This window comes from Rhipicephalus sanguineus, chromosome 1, assembly GCF_013339695.2.
Source record: "Rhipicephalus sanguineus isolate Rsan-2018 chromosome 1, BIME_Rsan_1.4, whole genome shotgun sequence".
Classification (NCBI taxonomy): Eukaryota; Metazoa; Arthropoda; class Arachnida; order Ixodida; family Ixodidae; genus Rhipicephalus; species Rhipicephalus sanguineus.
In genome coordinates this window covers 117,960,624-117,979,087 of record NC_051176.1, presented here as the reverse complement: position 1 = coordinate 117,979,087, position 18,464 = coordinate 117,960,624, and the positions used below count along the sequence as shown (strand labels likewise).

The following is an 18,464-nucleotide window of genomic DNA, read 5'->3' as shown; positions in this document are numbered from 1 at the left end:
AACAATGTTTGCTTTTTGTTGTCAAATGCTTGTATGCTGCGACCATGGCGCGGTGAAAATACACGCGTTACGTGCGCGGAAAAACAAAGATGAGCCTACAGAACATCGCCTTCACACGTGCGCTCGTTATCGTCACACTTCCCTAGTTTATCGGACACAAAGACGTACGTCAAGGGACTTCAACATACGCCACGTTGTATAGTCTTTAATGGCAAATTTCTTTTTTTATCGCCTTCAAAACGCAAATCGGCTAATTCATGTGGGTTTTCTGAAGGACAGTGCTTGCACGCTTAATCGGAACGTCCAGGTAGGTGCAACTGAAATAGTTCACTAATTGACATCTGTTGAAGTCATGCTTGCTTAATTGCTGGAATCCTAAGACCAGCACCAACTTTTGACACCCGCGTCTCCAAACAAGTACAAAATACACTGGCGTTCCTGTCGAGTTTCACAAGGGCCTCCCTTTTGAGAGTTCCATAAGGAGGATAACTGCGATGCCGATGCACATTTTAGCCCAATTTTGGTACATATATTTAAGGTTATGCTAATGAGCCAGTCTAGGATATTCACTGGGCAGATCATCACTACGTCTGTCTCAATTTCAGTTTTAAGAAGTCAATAATTAGAGCTTAATAAAGTTTATTAAAGCATCTCAATACCTACATGGCCATTTGAACATGTTAAAAAGTGTATCACTACCGAAACTGAGTAAACATGTTTCACAGGGAATCATGACAAGATGTACCAATTAAAGAATGCTGTGAAATACAAACATCGTGCAAAAACAGACAGCATGCGAGAGCATGCTTGATTGCACCTTCCAAGCAAAAAAATCAGTTCTAGGGTCGACTGCAACAACCGCACAGAGTGGCCACGCGTTGCAGTTTGTGAAGATATGGTGTCTCGTGCTTCAAATTTCCCAGGATTAGTCATTCACAGCTGACCTTTGTTTTGAAGAGCAGTGCAGGAGGGTGCCCCTATGGCACTCCACAATCCTTCATACCACGCCTGTACCACCACCGTACTAACACGGCCAATCCAAAAGCAGGTGCAGCTCCAAAATTTTGCAGTAGCTGATCAAAGTAGTTTGCTGCTTTCGTGTAGAATCGTTTAGGTGAGAACTATTTAAAAACTCAAAATGTTACGCACTCATTATAACGAACCTACGTAGCAACATTCATAGCCTGGCACTCGTGTAGCCACTTGCCATCTCAGAGAAATTCTGCTGAGAGAGTCGAATGCATGTTATCCATCAATGCAATCTCCAGTGAAAGCAGCACAAGCTTGATGATGCCGCATGTGAAATAATGAAATAGTTCACTATTACAAGGATGATGTGCTATTGTGCTTTAATGCATCCCTCGCCCAAAGTAGCACTGACCTCCAGACAGCTTGATGGTACGGTCCACTGGAATTCTTCACAACACCCAAGCTGTTTCAAGCAGTGGTTTCTCATTAAGTGTGTCCAGCACTGACTCACTGTGCCAACCTTACCTAACTTTGCAGCTGAGACCCTTAGATATTTTGGAGATTTAGGCTATTGTTTAATAGCAGTATGAGAGGTAGCTTTATATAAAGTTACCAAGGTTCATGTAGTTGCTATCCAAAGTGTGTTACCCTCAATGGTTATTACACTGCAATACAACATCGCGTATTGGAGAAGCTGATTCATCGAGGTTTTTTTGTGTCATTTGTCAAACATCAACCACTTTTTCATGTGATTATGCTGCTGTATTTTTTTTATTGTGTTAAGGATGAAAACGTAGGTTCTGTGCATTTCTCTTCAATTTTTGGCAACCAGTGGGTTGCAGTCGCAAGATTCTTGGCTATTCCGAAGGTGCTATATGTGCATCATTTGGTCTTGCATATTCCTCTTGTAAATAGGTCTGAAGTGTCTGCTGTAAATAGCGTGTTCCCCTGTTTGAAATGTGTTGGACTAACTAGTAATATTGTTGTCGAAAGCCAATAAAGCAAGTTCTTGCTGTCCAAGTGTTGTGCTTCAACAAGAAATGTACAAACCACATGAGCATAAATGTACATTTACTGTTCTTACAAGATTACATCAATGTTGCACGGACTGATGACTGAGTTCATTTCCATTTCCTCATTGGTATGAAACTGCAGACTTACTCAGTACACACATGTACTGGTGAATGCACCTTTTACTGGCACATAAGTTAATATTCCTTTCACACTGAATAACTTGAGGGACAATGCTGGGGACACCAAAACTCAACAGCAACAAAGATGACCAACTATGGATAGAATTTCACACTGCATTATTAAGAATTCATTCTTGAAAATTCAGTTGCAGTACTAAAAGATCGGTGCCTGAGGTCACCATGGCACATGAAAAGTAACAACAAATAAACACTAGAATTAGTTTCCAAGTTTTATGAGAAGTGCACTTGCACTAATCCATAATGCTTTAAGGGGATGTTAGTATATAATAAATTAGCTACGACAGGAGTACTGCTTTCTGCAATAAAGGCAAGCGAAATGTTATACTTCAGCATACTGCTTATACTGACTCTACTTGCAATGCCACACCTACTGCCAAAATGCTAAAAACATGAATATGAATGGTCACCCAACTATACACACTAACATAACATGAAAACAAAACCAACCATTTTGATAATCAGCTAAAAAAGTGCAGAGAATATGGGAAAGCTTCAAGCTTTCCTCCAAAAAAGTATTGAACCCTAAATGCATCACAGACCTTACTGTGCTACTGAAACATAAATGTACAATTGCAAGGAAAAGCTTGGGGGATCATGGCATCAGCAAAATAAAAAAATTTCTTCTAGCACAGCTCCACGCAACAGAATTGCTTCAACACATTGCATTAGTGGAACGTGCACACTTACAGCACGCTAGGCTGCAAAGAAAAAAATATTCTTTGCGACACCAATTGGTCCCCAATCTTTTGCTGGTAACTGTACACTGTCAGCCCCTGTGTCAGTTAGAAAACAGCCACGGGGGCAGCTCATTCTTTTCTAGGGTGCCTTATGGCATTTTATGCATCACAGCATAGCGCCTTGAACACACAGAAATGTCAGGTTCCTTACCACTGAGGAGATGAAAGTACAACTCGGCACCACGAACTGACCACATTAGATACAAAACTAAAAGTAGTATATAACCCCACGTGACACATCAACAAAGTCTCAGATCACCAAGCATGACAAAAAAAAAAAAAAAGACGAAAAACCTAGCACTACACTATAAATTGCTGTGCTTGAAGTTGACATTTTCACACTGGGAAACTAGCGCACCCTTTCTCTTGCACCTTCAAAACTGTACTTGGCAATTCTGGGCTTTGAAAATGCGTCACGCAAGCTGCTAAATAAGAAATACTTGATGGCACACGAGAAAATAACGGGCATAACAAACACACATAAATATCATTATGACATCTGAAATGGTCTACCTGCACATCCAAAAAGCACTATGAAAGCAGCCCAAAAGATGCTGAAGAGAAGTTGTTAAAATGCATGCGTGCAGCTACAATATCTCTTCAGCCTAGATGTGTACCAAAGGCAGCGTGGGCTGAGGAATCGTCCTGCAATCCTCCACAAAGCTTGCATATAAAAAGCAGTACAGCAAGGCACAAAAAGCATACCCCAATTGGCTGTGAATGAGAGATTGTCAGCTATCCCCAATCACCAAGTGAGAAATGCCAATGCATATTAAAACAAGGCAAGCAGCTGTGAAATGCACCACAGAATAAAGTGTTCCAATAGGCACTGAAACATGGCTGGGACAAGCCCTGTTTGTTGCATGAAGAAATCACCGTGTGGGCAAAAAGTGGTGCGAGCTCCTAGCAAAACTACATCTAGGAGTTACATCAGAAGAACATGTAATGAACTTTGGCATCACAAGCTACAACGTGAAACCCTTTAAGGTGTGTCCTCTTTATTACACACACACACACAAAAGAAATTGCAAAAGCTTCCCATGGTCTGACAAAATGAAAAAGAAAAAAAAGATAAACATTTCAAACAACAATTTGGCCACTGGATATGGAGAATGATTTACCTTGTGGCATCAGACTCCTTCAGTATATTTAATATCATTTACATACACCGTAAAATAATAAATGCAGAAGCTACAACATAATGGGATAAAAATATGAATAAACACATCAATGACAAATGAAAACCTGGTGGTTGGGAGATGAGTAAGCTTAATGCATGTATAAATGAGGGTGAACAACACAAGTGTGCAAAAAGACTCGCAATAAACATAAACAGCTGCCAGGCAACTATACAAGATTAATTAGTATAACAAAAATGGGTTGAGTGAGATAGAGTAAAAAAAAATGAATCTGCAACTACGGATGAACCCCCAGCTACAGTACACTAAGTTTATCAACGGGTCAGATGGTGCATCAACTAATCAGAGGCGCCGTATGGTCTGAAGAGACCAAGTGGTGCCTCCCGAGGCCCCGTAAAAAACATCCAAGGTGGGTTGGTACAGGTACTGTCAAAGCGATGATAGCATCAGCAGTGCTGTTGACAAATATGCAAACAATATCCAAGTTGGCCAGTTAAAGGACTATTAATGACACAATGCACCTTGGTTTGTGAAGCATTTTAGCACCAAGAACTGGGCTACATTCATCAAAAGGCACATGCCACTGCATCAATAAACTAATGATTTCACAATAGCACGCAGTTCTTGTCATGCAGAAGATTAAGCTATTCTTATACACAGTTAAAGTCAATATTATTTATACATATTTTTTGGTAGCTATGATTGACAGCTCATGAGCAACACAACTGCTGGCACAGTGGGGACGAGGAGACTCTTACCTGTTCCCTTACCAGAAGATCAGTGACATGTATAGTACTAGGCAAACAATCGAAAAACCTGCTACTGCACCACTTTAGAGACAAAACGTAACAAAAGGAAACAAGCTAATCAGCTATAAAAGTACAGCATGTACTTCTACAAAGAAACACAATTGGAGTGGTGGAAACAAGTTATGGAAGCTATATCAGCACACTGCACTCCTCTGCGCCATAACATGACAGAAGCCATTGTCTAGCAGGGCTGCTATCACCAGGAAATTTACGCATCAGCAATTTATCACGCACAGCTAGTCCAAAAACTTTTCTTCACCAACTACACAGTCTAAAAATGTACACTTTTTCTTTTACACTTTGCACATATGCAGTTGCATCCAAAATAAGCTGCAACACAGCGCTTGGTCAAAGGAGCCCCAAGACTGTACAGCAGTGTTGACACTAGTGTCAAAAAAATAAACACAGTTTCAATTCTAGTATTTGTTAAACCAATTTCTCGCATGCTGACACTGCAATGCAGTCATGGAGAACCTTCAATTGCAGGCAGCGTGTTGCAGCCTACATCAAGTATGACTGTACATAATAAGACCTCAATAAATTTAGTACAAAGAAGTTATGCAACTACATCTGATTTGAGAAAGAAAAAGGAAAAAAAAATGGCCTGCATTAAGTGAGGGGGGTGTGGGGGTGGAAGAGTGCCACTGTCACACTGATTACAGGAGTGCCAATTGCAAATAATTCATAGCTTGCACTCTCTTGCTACTACCACATCACTTACAAAACTGGTGATGTCTAGGATTATATATATTTACATGTTCGTATATACATGCTACTACATTTTGGCACAATACACAGACAAGTAATTGTATGTACATTAACAAGAACACCAAAGTTCCAGTTCATTAGTTGGACACGCACAGACGAAATGTTACATATCACTTTTTACATATTCACACAAAAAGATTGTACTCTGTTACGTCGACATGAGAACAGTGTATGAAGGCTGATGTGTGACAAAGCCAATGAAAAGCAATAAAAATGGCGAGTATGTCTAAAGGACACTTCATGTAACTGAACAATACCAAGCCAGGAAAACATTCTTTTGTTTGCACTATTTTAACCGGGGAAGTAGTAGCTCAATTAACTAATCAAGCAAATGAATTCTTATGTTCTTGCACGTTCAAGGGGCCCTGCAACACTCTTTTAACATAGTAAAGAAAACAGATAAGTAGTTAAGGCTCCTGTGAATATGTGAGCCAATTATTATTGCAGCACACACAGCAGAGGAACTTACAATCTGATGCCAAAAAAAAATTTAAAAAATCGCTTCTCTCCTTCAAAATGTCAACACCAACCACACATCAAGCACGAGCAACTGGGTCTATGTTTTTTTGTTTTGCCAGGAAATTCATGAGGCAATCGAGTCTTACAGAGAGGTCATTCGATGATTACTTGGAAATATGTTGCAGGGCCCCTTTAAGACGTAATATGGTGCACAGTGATGCAGCATGCCTTAGCACAGCACACCACGGAATGTGCCAAGAGTAATTCAGTAACCACTGTCGCTACAAACATTAAAGTAAAGCCTGTAGGCACTTGAAGACCTATTCTTGCCACATACAGAGCACTTAAGCAGTCAGTGGGATGACAGCTTTGCAAGCCATTATGTTCTGCAGTCTCCAATCATTTGCTGTTGTCATTACGCAGTATAGGCATGTTGAAGGCAAAGCTCTGTTGCCTACTTCTGCAGCTTACCCCAACTTTTCTTTTTTTTTTTTTCTTTACCATGAGTCAACAGTTATTATTTACACTGGCCATTACACCAACCTTTGAAGCAGCAACAAAAACAAAGTTCAAAGTTGAGGGACTGTTGAGTAAGCACTTAAAAAATTGAGGATGGCAAAAAATAACATATTCAATACACATTAGCCAAATCTTTTTCAAGTGAGGTAACAGCATAGATCCTCAAAGACCTTTCAGACATACTGCACAGCAATGGCTTCCATGGTAAGCAGTATTATCTGCCATCACCTCATAACATGGCAGGCTTGAAACAAACTGAAATTTGTTTACAGTCACTAAGAAAACAGAATATGTTTACAACTGCAAAAGTAAGCAAAACAGAACATAAATTGCAAAGTTCGATGATTACATACTTGGCTTTCATATTCTATAATGAATGCTCTTACCTGCATAGACTTTTTTTCAATCCTAGGGCACATCTACAATACACATATAAAAACACTAGTTATGCTTCACAAACTGTGCTAAGATGCTGAGGCATTACTTTGCAGTGGTTATGCTCTTGAAAAAGTATGATAAGGCAAATGTGAGCTGGTATGCAGTAGTTGTGCAGAAGAAGAAAAAAAAAGCCATACAATTCTTACTGGCTGTGTGCGACTGGTATGAACTTTTCTTTTTTTACTGCGCATTTAGCTTGTAGCACTTCAAGTGGTACAAGCCATATGATGACTGTTGTGACCTTGACAATTCAGCCCACTTTTAAAAAGCTGTTAAGATGTACACATAGAGCAAAATAAAAGCTGGTGCAGTAACAATCAACCATCTGAGTGCTATTTTACATGTTTTTAAAAACTGGATAACAAAAAAAAAATGCAACCAGACCAGTGCTAGGCAAAAACAAAAGTTGTACAAAATGGCACTTACAGAAACAAAGCTCAAACAATGAAAAGTCTGCCCATAGCAATAACCAATGTCAATATGCCCCTGCGATACACATTTCCTTGTGGAAAGGAGCTTTCGTATAGTAGCACACTCACAATAAGATGAAGCTGCCTGTAGGAGCTGGTTTCAGGGCTGGTATGAGTAACAAAGCACTAAAACACCGTAGTAACCTGGTGTAAAAAAAAGTCAATGCTAAGTGACTGAAGCGTGGTCACAACCACAGAACCACAGTTCATGCAATTCAGTTCCATCATTGCAGTTCACTTAATTCCACATATGTAGCCGCAGTGATGAAACAAAGCAACACCAAAACTGCATTACTTCCAATGGGCAGGTACTGCAGGTGATGTTCACTGGACTGTGTCAACATAAATTGCTTTTCACGAACTACTACAAATGGCTGATCTGCTGGCCACAGCAATTTCGGGCCTCTTAGAAGCAGCAGTGTGATTGCAGCCATCTAGATTCAACCAAAGCTAATACGCCTATCACATGGGCACCCTTGAAATCCTTTGAATTTCTTTGTCTTCATGTCAAAGCAGGTGCGCTTGGTGACACAGTCACCTTTATGCTATGGAATGGAACTTTTCATGAAGGGAGTCTGGCAATCTCCCTAGACGGCAAAGGGTATACTCTTACGCCGACTAAGCTGTAGTTGTGAAAAAAATTGTAAGAACAAGATCACTGCAGTCAATACAACAATGAATTTTAACGTTAAAGGTTGTTTCATTGCATAATCCACTAGAAATGCATACCTAAAAACTATTTATGTGCATTGGTGCATCTACACTCTACACCACAACTTGCGATATACACTCAAACCTCGATATAACGAACACTGATATAACGAATTATCGGTTATAAGGAAGTAAATGAATAATAGTCTTGTCAAATATACAGTGCTAGAAACAAACGTTCATAACGAATTTTCGGATATAACGAAGTTATTTTCGTGGCAGATGTGACTTTATTATAATGAGGTTTGAGTGTACCACCGTGCTGCCACCTTGAATAAGTACCTCCGTGCGCACTGCCGTTGCCGCCATAATTGTGCCATAATTCTTCATCAGAGTCTATTTTTCTTGTAGTGCTCTTTATTCTGAGCATTTTTACAAAAGTTTACTACCAGTGCAAACGGAAGCCATAGCAGTGAGTGAAAGATGCTCCGTTGTCCCTGCCAGTTGCGCTGGCAGCACAAGCGAACAGTAGTAGGAGCACTGTACTACAAGAGCTAATTGACTGAGTGTATCCAATTGTGGAAAGGAAAACATGCTTGAGACGATAGCACAATTTCACAGCAATTTTGCAGGCAACGACAGTTTGCAGTGAGTCTCTCTTTGCTCAAACAGTGCATGTGGTTCAACCAATGGAGACCAGAACAAAAGTGCAGTGTTACCATCATCACCGTTGACATAGCCGTCAATGTGCTTACAGGCATACGTTTCTGTGATCAGAAGGGAAAAAAAATTTTTCCAAGCTTTTACTGCAGTAAACCATTAGTTCTCTCTAAACCCTATGTATGATGCATAGCACCTTCAGTATGATCAGGGGCAACATTTTGCACATGGATGTAGGCACAGCAGTGCTTAATGGGCCGCTTATGGCTTCTGTCCTATGCTCGCAAAGTGTCTTGCGGCATCGCTGGGAAATCCTTTATCGAGTTTTACAATTACGAAGTTCACAGGAGTTTGTTGGTGCACATGTGACAGGGGTACAAGCCCGTTCAACTAAGAGTAGTGGTAGCATGATCTGCAGGACCTGCTGTTGAACCATGCACCCAGGCCAGTATCTAGCAAAACAATATCCTGACATGTCACACCATCTTCATCCCAGTGTAACTGGAGTCGACGACCAGTCTAGCCAGCGACTTCTTAACGCGCAGGGCTGTTAGCCTGACGCCAGGTCTCTGGTGCCAACACTCTTGCATTAGCTTCGACAGGCATTGTGTTACCTATGGAAAATGGGGATTGTAACGTCACCTTAAATTCACTCCCGACAAATAGGAACGAACAATAAACATACACTTGTATGAATATAACACAAAGAGAGAGGCCTCATACCAATAGAAAAAATAAAATAAACTTACGATCATGCTAACATGAACTAGCAATGTGCTTAAAGGGACACTAAAGAGAAACAATGAATTGGTTTAGATTGATAAAGTGTGCTCGAGAACTTTTGTGTAGTTTATTTCACCACCATAGGTTTATTATTAGAGGAGAAAAACACGTTCAAAGTTTCATTTTTAAATTTCGCGCCGAACTTTGCAATTCGTGATGTAATGCAAAGAGCATTTAACGTATTTTGGCGTCACTGGCTCAACGAAATTTCCACAAACTCGTTATGTCAAGTCTCTGGCACCCTCAGAGGACAATGTACTTCGATTTAACTGATTAGGAACTACGTAGGCCCAAGCAGGCGCCGTCAAAAGTATGTGACGTCATGGCAAATGGTGCGGGAATTCCAAGGTGGCGTCGCCACCTGTATTTTCTTTTTGCGCGTTTTCTCGCTTATTAAGCGTCTTCGCGCAGAATGCGTGGTGTTTTTGGTATCATGGAAGACTACTTTACTAATGCGAGAAAAATCGTTTTGCTCTTTAGTGTCCCTTTAATCTACCTGCAACAGTTTGCTCAAGGTAGGCAGTTTAATTTCAGGGTGCTATACAGTCTACTATAGCAATTTATGCCTACATAGGATGACTTGTGCGTGCAGTAGAAGAGAGAGAGAGAGAGGTTTATTTATAGAAAGGCAGAGAGGTCGGCCTGAGCGATATTATGCTCTAGCCTGCTACTCTACACCGGGGGTGGGGAAAGGGGAGAAAAAAGAATGATGGATGACGATGGTAAGTAAGAGAGGTGAGTATGTACAGTCCCGTCTAGGTGGTGCAGTGCTATAGCCGTGCATCCAGTCCAGTGGCTTGTAGGAAAGCTGCAACCGCTCTTATGACCACAGTTGTGCTGTTGGCGTCAGGCCATGGGCCCAACACAACCTCATCAGTTAATGGCCTATTATGCACTCCTTCAGTCGAGGAAATCAGTTTGTCGTTCGCGTGCGTATGCTGGGCAGGTACAAAATATGTGCTCAAGTGTTTCTGGCACTTGACAGTGATCACAGTTGGGACCAGTGTCACTGCAGCCGATGATATGTGCATAACGTCTTGTGAAGGCCACACCAAGACGAATTCGGTGAATCATACTTGTGTTGCGTCGTTTTAATTTACGAGGCATACAGAACCTCATTTCGGAGTCCCATTTGTGTAATCGCCGGTGTCGTCGCTCCGGTTTCGTCCAGTGCTCAAGTGTGAGGTCACGCATTACGTACCGAAGCAGGGCGTTCGTGTCTGGCCGTGAAAACGCAGTGCACACTTCAGGGTCACTGGTCAAGGCTCCTTTAGCTTCGGCGTCTGCATCTTTGTTTCCCATTATGCCGCAGTGGGCAGGAATCCATTGGAAGGTGATGAGGTGGCCATTTGTTGAACAACGTGAAGAAGCTCCATAATTTCTATGGCTAAAATATGGTATGGACCTTGTCTCATGACGCAATTAATGGTTTGCAAAGTGGGTTTCGCATCGCAGAATATTGTCCATGTACAGTAAAACCTCGGTAATTTGTACTTGGTTAATTGGGAATCCCGGATAATTTGTATTATTTGCGCGGTCCCAAATTTTTACATGTAAATTTAACCGGATAATTGGTGCGGCCAGTCTGCGACTTCCCGGTTAATTGGCACACTTGGCCGCGACTTCCAAGATATGCAAAGGGCGTTGCGAATCTCGGAGGCTGTAACTAAAACATGCATTTTTTTTTTGATGTACGGATCTCGAAGGCCATGTTTTTTTTTACCGGAAATACGTCGTAGACGCCATGTTTTAGCAATTGCCAGGCGGCGATGCGTACGGTTGCGATCATGATCATCATCATCTCAACAGCGATGTTAGCCACTCTAGCGAAGTGAATGTTTTGTGGAGTCTTTGTGCCATTTGGATGTCGGCTGGCGAGCATTGTGCGATTCGGTGCGACTGCTCCATTTGTCTCCTGTCTCCGCTTGAGTGTCTTCCCTGTGAATTAGTTGATTGAGGTGTGCTTGGAAGGAAGATGCCGAAGTACAAGAGCACGAAAAGGTGTGCTTAATTGAAGAGGCCAGCAAGTCGACGGCGTCGAAAACGGCTCTCGCCGAAAAGCACCACGTGCCTCTGTCAACGCTGTGCAACATCATCAAGAATAAGGAGAAAATTCTCGATGCTTACAGCAAGACGCACTCGTCAAAGCGTACACGAGTACGCCCGCCTACGTACGCCGACGTTGAAGCAGCTCTGATCGACTGGCTGCAGAAAGCCAACGCAGCACACCTTCCTGTGAATGGGACCATATTGCGTGAGAAGGCCAACCAGCTGGCGCTGCAACTTGGACATTCCGAGTTTAAATGCAGCAATGGATGGTTTTGCCGATTTAAGGAGCGCAACAACCTGACATTCGTGACTGTTTGTGGCGAGAGTGGCAGCGCGGATCAGTCTGTTTTCGACGGCTGGAAGCAGCACACCTTGGCTCCACTACTCGCCAAGTACGAAGCAGCAGATGTTTACAACCTTGATGAAGCTGCTCTGTTCTACAAAACGTTGCCTACGAAGACGTTCGCTTTGAAGGAGGCAGACATTAAGGGGCGGAAACAGAACAAAGATAGAATCACTGTTTTGTTTGGTGCAAGCATGTGCGGTGAGCACAAGCTGCCACTGCTTGTTATTGGGAAGACAGAAAAGCCTCGTTGTTTCAAAAATGCACGACTGCCATCCAAGGATGACCTGATCTATAAAAACAACAAGAAAGCTTGGATGACGGCAGCACTCTTTGAAGAATACGTGCGGCACCTTGACCGCAAGTTTGCGGCCGCAGGGCGCAGCGTTTTGTTCGTCGTCGATAATTGCCCAGCTCACAGCGACATTCAGAACCTGCAGGCAATCAGGCTGGTCTTTCTACCCCCGAACACGACGTCGCTATCGCAGCCGATGGACCAGGGCGTCATACACCATACCAGGAAAATATATCGCTACAATCTGTTGAAGCGAATGCTCCTTTGCTATGACAACGGAAAGGAGTATAACATTGACCTCCTCGGTGGTATTTGCCTCATTGTTCACGCATGGAGGCAGGTGGAGGCCACCGTTATTCGACGGTGTTTTGAGCACGCCGGTTTTGTGAAAGAAGAGGCAACCTCCGCTGAGTTTGCTGTCACCGCTGTCACTTGCCCGTTTGATGAAGAAGGGGAGACTCTCTGCGCTCGATATGAGGCTTTGCACGCGGACGAGGAGTGCACTCCAATCGGATTCTCCGAGTACGCAAATGTCGAGTGCACAGTGCAGACGTGTTACACCGACATCGACAGCGAGATAGCTGCGAGATCGACCGATTCGGCCTCTAATGTTGACAGCGATGACGAGCCCTCCCGAGCACCCCCTTTGGCGGATGTCATCGATGCCTTGAGTGTTGTGCGCAGCTTCGTCGAGTGCAACGGCGGCGAGGCTGAGATGCTGCGCCTCATTGACAGGCTGGAAAATATGACTTTCAGTGCTGGGAACTACCGAACGCGTCAGTCACGCATGGAGGAATTTTTCTCCAAGTAGGCTGACTTGCCACAATAAAGGTGTGACTTCCGTACATCACGTTTTCTGGCTGATTTCTTTGATTTCGCGTTGTTTCGGATAATTGGGAATCCCGCTTAATTGGGATATTTTTCTCGGTCCCGAGGCCTTCGAATTAACGAGGTTTTACTGTACGAGGTTGCTCTCCAGAAATGAATCTTATTGCCTCCCGGATGGCAATAAGCTCTGCGGCAGTTGATGTGGTCTTGTGGTCTATTTTGTACCGTCGAGCTATAACCAGTAGAAGTTGTGCTGACACAAGTACAAACATCCGATAAGTTACGATAACTGATTGTCTAATGCACATAACTACATTATTGTGCATGCCTGATTACAGTCGACGTCCGATTTCCCGGACTCTCAAGGGACCGCGAAAACGTCCGGAAAATCGGGCAGTCCAGAAAAACGAATGCACGTGAAAACGCACCTTTTTGATAGGTATTTTTCGCTGACAGAGAGGGTCACAGCCGGAATACAAGATTCCCATAGCAATTCAGCCAATGCATCGTTTAGGTGGCTCTGAAAAGAGCCGTTTATAAAAAAAAAAATACGACGTGGCCGGCACTACCTCATAGGTCAGCACTTGGGTGCAAAGTCGCTTATTTTCTTTCGCACGGTCCGCTTGCCCGCGATTATGTCTGCCTCAATTTCAGTCAACGTCATGTTGCCGCTGTACACCAATGACAGTGTCATCAGTGCTCGCGTCAACTCCGAGCTCGTTGGCTGTGTAGGAGCTGGCTCTTCGTTCTCGGTGTCGGAGTCGTCGGAATCTTCCGTAACTTGACGAATGATTTCGTCATCGGTCAAATCCGCACATAGCTCGAGGTCTTTGTCAGCGTCGGCGAAGCCCTCAAGGGTTATCTCGGCTGGAATCGACACGGCGCCAGCGCACAGATCGTCGAAGGCAACGTCCGCGGATGGCAGTTCGTCATCGTGAGCCTACGAGGTGGCTTTGTGCGCTTCGAAGGCGCGGACGAAGACGAAGGAGCAGTCGGTGCCATTGCTGGAAACGGCGAATCCGCTCGACGAAAAGTGCAACACGAAACAGCTAGGAACTCGGTGGATGCTGAAGGTCGGGAAACGTGATCACTGAAGGTAGCGCGCAGCAGCAAACGATCAACTGCAGACTCGACCGCAGAGCTGGCACAGCTGACAAAACAACACGTGAATGAACAGTGAGGTTTGGCTTGGCTAAGCTACGGCTGGCAACGGATTGACACGTGCGGTTTCGAGGTTACGGCAGCCGCGGCGCGGTGCGGCGGTGCTGCTGGCCACACCTGCGATGCGAGTATGGTGGGTTCAAGGATATAAAAATGAAAACAACCTAAAATGGCGGCGTCGGTGGTGACTTTGGGTCGGCGGTTAACAGTAAAAAGTCCGGGAAATCGGATGGCGAAGGCTATAAGCGTCCGGAATTTCGGGCTTTTTAATACATTGACTCTACGGGGAACTTGACGGTGCCACAGATGAGTCCGGGAAATCAGGCATGTCCGGAATTTCGGGCGTCCGGGAAATCTGACGTCGACTGTAGTCCCATTCAATGAATACTGTGACTGACAACCCTATGCACGAATGATGTTTCAATTCCTATCAAGGCAACTATTGCAATGCTGCTACTGGCCCAGGCCATTTCGGAGCAGCAGCTTTCAGAGCAGTGAAAATTTCTCAAGAAAGTAAAAACAGGCTTTCACAACAGTACTCTATAGAAGAAAGTGCAAAACTACAAAATAATGCAAACTGCAAATGAACTGTTTACAATGGACAAACGATAAGAAAGAAAAAGTGATAAGGGACATAGTGATGATTGGCCTAGCCATGGGAGGGAAGGATTTCAGGAGCGGGGTGTAGTGGTGTTCAAATTTCTTTGAAATAAACCAAGTTTGAATGCCACAAACCCGACAGAAGCTGCAGGGGAGACTCAACCACAACGCTGCCATCAAACCCGTTGGCAACATAGCTATGTATGGGCATATGATCTGTACCTTCAAGGTCGCTAGCGGAAAAATAATTGGGTTATGTCACCGGTAACGAAAAGTATTTCCAGAATAAAGACACTGGTCTAGCGCCACAGCCACACTGTGAAGGAAGTTGCAAGGCCTTCGCGACTGCAGGTGCTAACCAGTCACAAAATGATGAGTTTTGCAGCCTCTGCGCCGATTTTGCAAAAAGTAACAACGGGCCTTGCATCATTATCACCACAATGCATAATGACAACGGTGGCAGTGCCATCTACCTCGGCTTGGCTCGGATTGCCGTGTGCACCGCAATTCCATTAGCTCCTGCAATGCCTTTTCCAACAGAGGGAATCGTAACACTCAAAGTTTCCTTTCCGAAATTCGGAGCATACCCTTCAGCACAGAATGGGCACAGATTTGCCATATTTTGGATAATGTAGCAGGATGTAGAAGGGTTCGCAGTCTGGTACAAATGGCGCAATGGTAGAATCACTGCTTTTGAACAATTCGCCAATGCTGATGAGTTCGACCTCTTCGAGACATTAAAAGAGAACCTGTGTCTCAAGCAAAATATTTACTGTTACTACCACTAGAGAAATGAAACTTAGAGGCAATGTGCAATTAATTGTACATAGTACTTGCTTGAAAGTATTAAAGTAGTTTTTTTTACATACTGATGAAAGTATATTGTACACCTTTTTCTGTTCTAAGTTTTTGGGATTACTAGCAAAACATACTTTACAGTAAGCAAGCTAAATGTTATGTGAAGATATTCCTGAATACTGGAAAGAGCATAATTTCATGTTTCTACTTCCATTTTACCAAAATTTACAGAAGTTTGAAGTTTTACTTTATTTATGAATTGCTTGTTATTTTCTTGTCATTTTCTAAAAATTCCTAAATGTTTCAGGGTGCAGAAACATTGTATTAAAGATTTATTGCACTGCTTAGAAGACTAGCAATGAGATTTTAAAATACTACTGGAATTGGATGATCAGAAAAGTAACTGTATGCCTATTGGAATTTTGCCAATTTTTTACAGACTGCTTAAGTTCTTGTTGCCCCTAGGGCATTGAAAAAAACTGGATGTTTACTTTTTTTTTATGAACCTCACATAAGAAGTGAAAAAAAGAACTCACTGAGCCATTTGAGCTCCAGCGCTTGGGTATCTGTGGCCTTGCGTTGTCCACACATACAACTTTGCGCATGTCCTCAAAACTGGGGTCTGAGGGGACCACATCATGGTAGGGAATGCAGTATTCCTCCACGGCACCTAAATATGCACAAAATAATACAACATTTAGAAAACTGGTTTCCAAAAGAAGTCCAAGAGGGTGATACCACACAAATACTAAATGAGCTCAGCCAGCAGACCCTCACGTATCATGACAATGTGAACGGAAGGAATAGTTCACGGTGCAACTTACCATCCTCCACGCAGCGCAAGGCAATCTCCCAAAGCACCAGGCCAAAGGAATACATGTCTGCCATCCGGTATGAATCAAAACGGTTCGGGATAAGAGTCTCATCAAGCACCTCTGGGGCCATGTAGCGCTTTGTGCCTACACGAGGGTTCACAGCGATGTCCAACTCGTTGGCCTCACTGCACAGAAATCACCGAGTGATGCATTATTATGCCAACATCAGCAAGGCAACTTGAAATCGAACTAATCACATTATCTTGTTTTCACCAAATTATGCATGATTTTCCAATAAAGAAAACAGGCTGCTTTTTAGCTTTACCTATATTTAACCTCTGAGTAAATATCAAAGCTTGTGTGCGTTACCTGCATTAACTACAATAACCATGCACCCGAACTGTCTACCTATCGCTTATCAGGTATGACGGTGCTTCCTTATCATGTGCCATCATCAAAACTGCTGACGCGTTGTGAAGACGATGCCTAGAGCCATGGCTGCTCATTTTGCCTTGGTCCATGTGCACAGTCATTTCGCTCAAAGCATGACTGACAGTGTTGCAATACAGTAGTGCATGAGTTGCATAACCCCCTGCTGCTCCTTTCCACTCACATTTTTTATGCAGATCTTACAGTGAATAAAACAATTAAACCCTTTACCTTTTTTAAAGCAGGAAAATTACTAAGATATTGCTTGGGCGCAGGCTCTGTTTCTAAATTTTTAGCAACAATGTAACACCCCACCCCCCTTCGAAAAATATTTCTCACATGGTGTACTTACCTACAGCCCTACCCCAGAACAATGAAAGTACGCGATCGTCAGCCCTAATAAAAATGTCTTGGTGCGGTTGACTGCGCTGGGGAGCACAAGTCTCCTCCTGCTCATTCTTGGTGGCACATGGCTGTCCTAGCAGCTGAACGAGACCCACACAGATCTTTGAGGTAATCTGAGGCAGCCACAAAGGCCGAGGGTGTGCCAAGATGGCTGGCACCTTAGTGAACGAGTTTTTGCTCACCCAGCACTGGAAGCCACATTATCTCAGATTTCTGAGAGTGAAGCGAGACGCAGCACAAAATGTTCGCTTTACACTTCCAGCAGCTTCATCATGCCACCGTTGTGAGAATGAAAGTTTGTGGTCATCGAATGAGCTCAGTTCCATGTTTACCTGTGTGTGTGATACTATGCTTGTTAATTTTAATTGGCAAGTGTGTGTTCACAACAATTTCTACAGCTGATAGAAATAGGAACCTTTTTCCCTGCAGTTACTTAGCCCTCTGCTACTGCCATCTATGCATCACCTACCAGGCAAGCAAAGACCTTTTTTGAGGCCTTGAAAGAGAAGTTTTAGAAAACAAGTGCCTTCAAGATGACACTACACTGCCTACATTTAATTTTTGGGCCTTCCTCACACTAAGTTTTTTTCTTACAGTCCACTAAAAGATATATCACTGGGGTTCCTACTGCACCATCTATTTTCAGCTATGCCAGGAAGCATTGCTGATCATAGCAACAGCGATTCCAGTAAAGAGTGAGGTTATCACGTGACTGCCACAGTCATAGGGATGCCGGCCAGTATGCCCGTGCCAACATCAATGTGCTCCAACTCAAGGGACTTGCACATGGGCTTTCATAATACTATGGCAATAGCTTTATTGCATAATCTATAAACTTTGACTCAGCCAGAAAACAAAGTAAAATTACAATGGTGCATTCATTATACACACCACTGATGAAACTAGATGCAACAGCAAATGTTTACATACCTGCTGAACCTCACTGCCAACCCAAAGTCTGCAATGGCACAAGTGCCATCCTTCTTGACCAAGATGTTCTTGCTTTTGATGTCGCGATGAGCAATTGCTGGCTTTCCTGCAAGGCATTAAATAATGCACCATTACATTTTACCGTTGAATAGATTTGATACACATTTGAATTATGCTATGCAAAAAAGATTCATG

At 43.2% G+C, this 18,464-nt stretch overlaps 1 protein-coding gene across 1 annotated transcript in view; it reads right to left on the bottom strand.

The window, feature by feature from the left end:
• Window positions 1-2,023: 2,023 nt before the first annotated feature.
• LOC119396665 (bone morphogenetic protein receptor type-1B) overlaps window positions 2,024-18,464 on the bottom strand; it is a 50,088-nt gene continuing 33,647 nt past the window's right edge. Inside the window, exons 8-11 of the mRNA XM_037663964.1 lie at window positions 18,270-18,375; window positions 16,515-16,690; window positions 16,227-16,360; window positions 2,024-9,447 (exon numbers count right to left, since the gene is read on the bottom strand). Coding sequence (XP_037519892.1) covers window positions 9,310-9,447; window positions 16,227-16,360; window positions 16,515-16,690; window positions 18,270-18,375 — 554 coding nt within the window. The 3' untranslated portion in view covers window positions 2,024-9,309. The remainder of the gene's footprint in view (window positions 9,448-16,226; window positions 16,361-16,514; window positions 16,691-18,269; window positions 18,376-18,464) is intronic.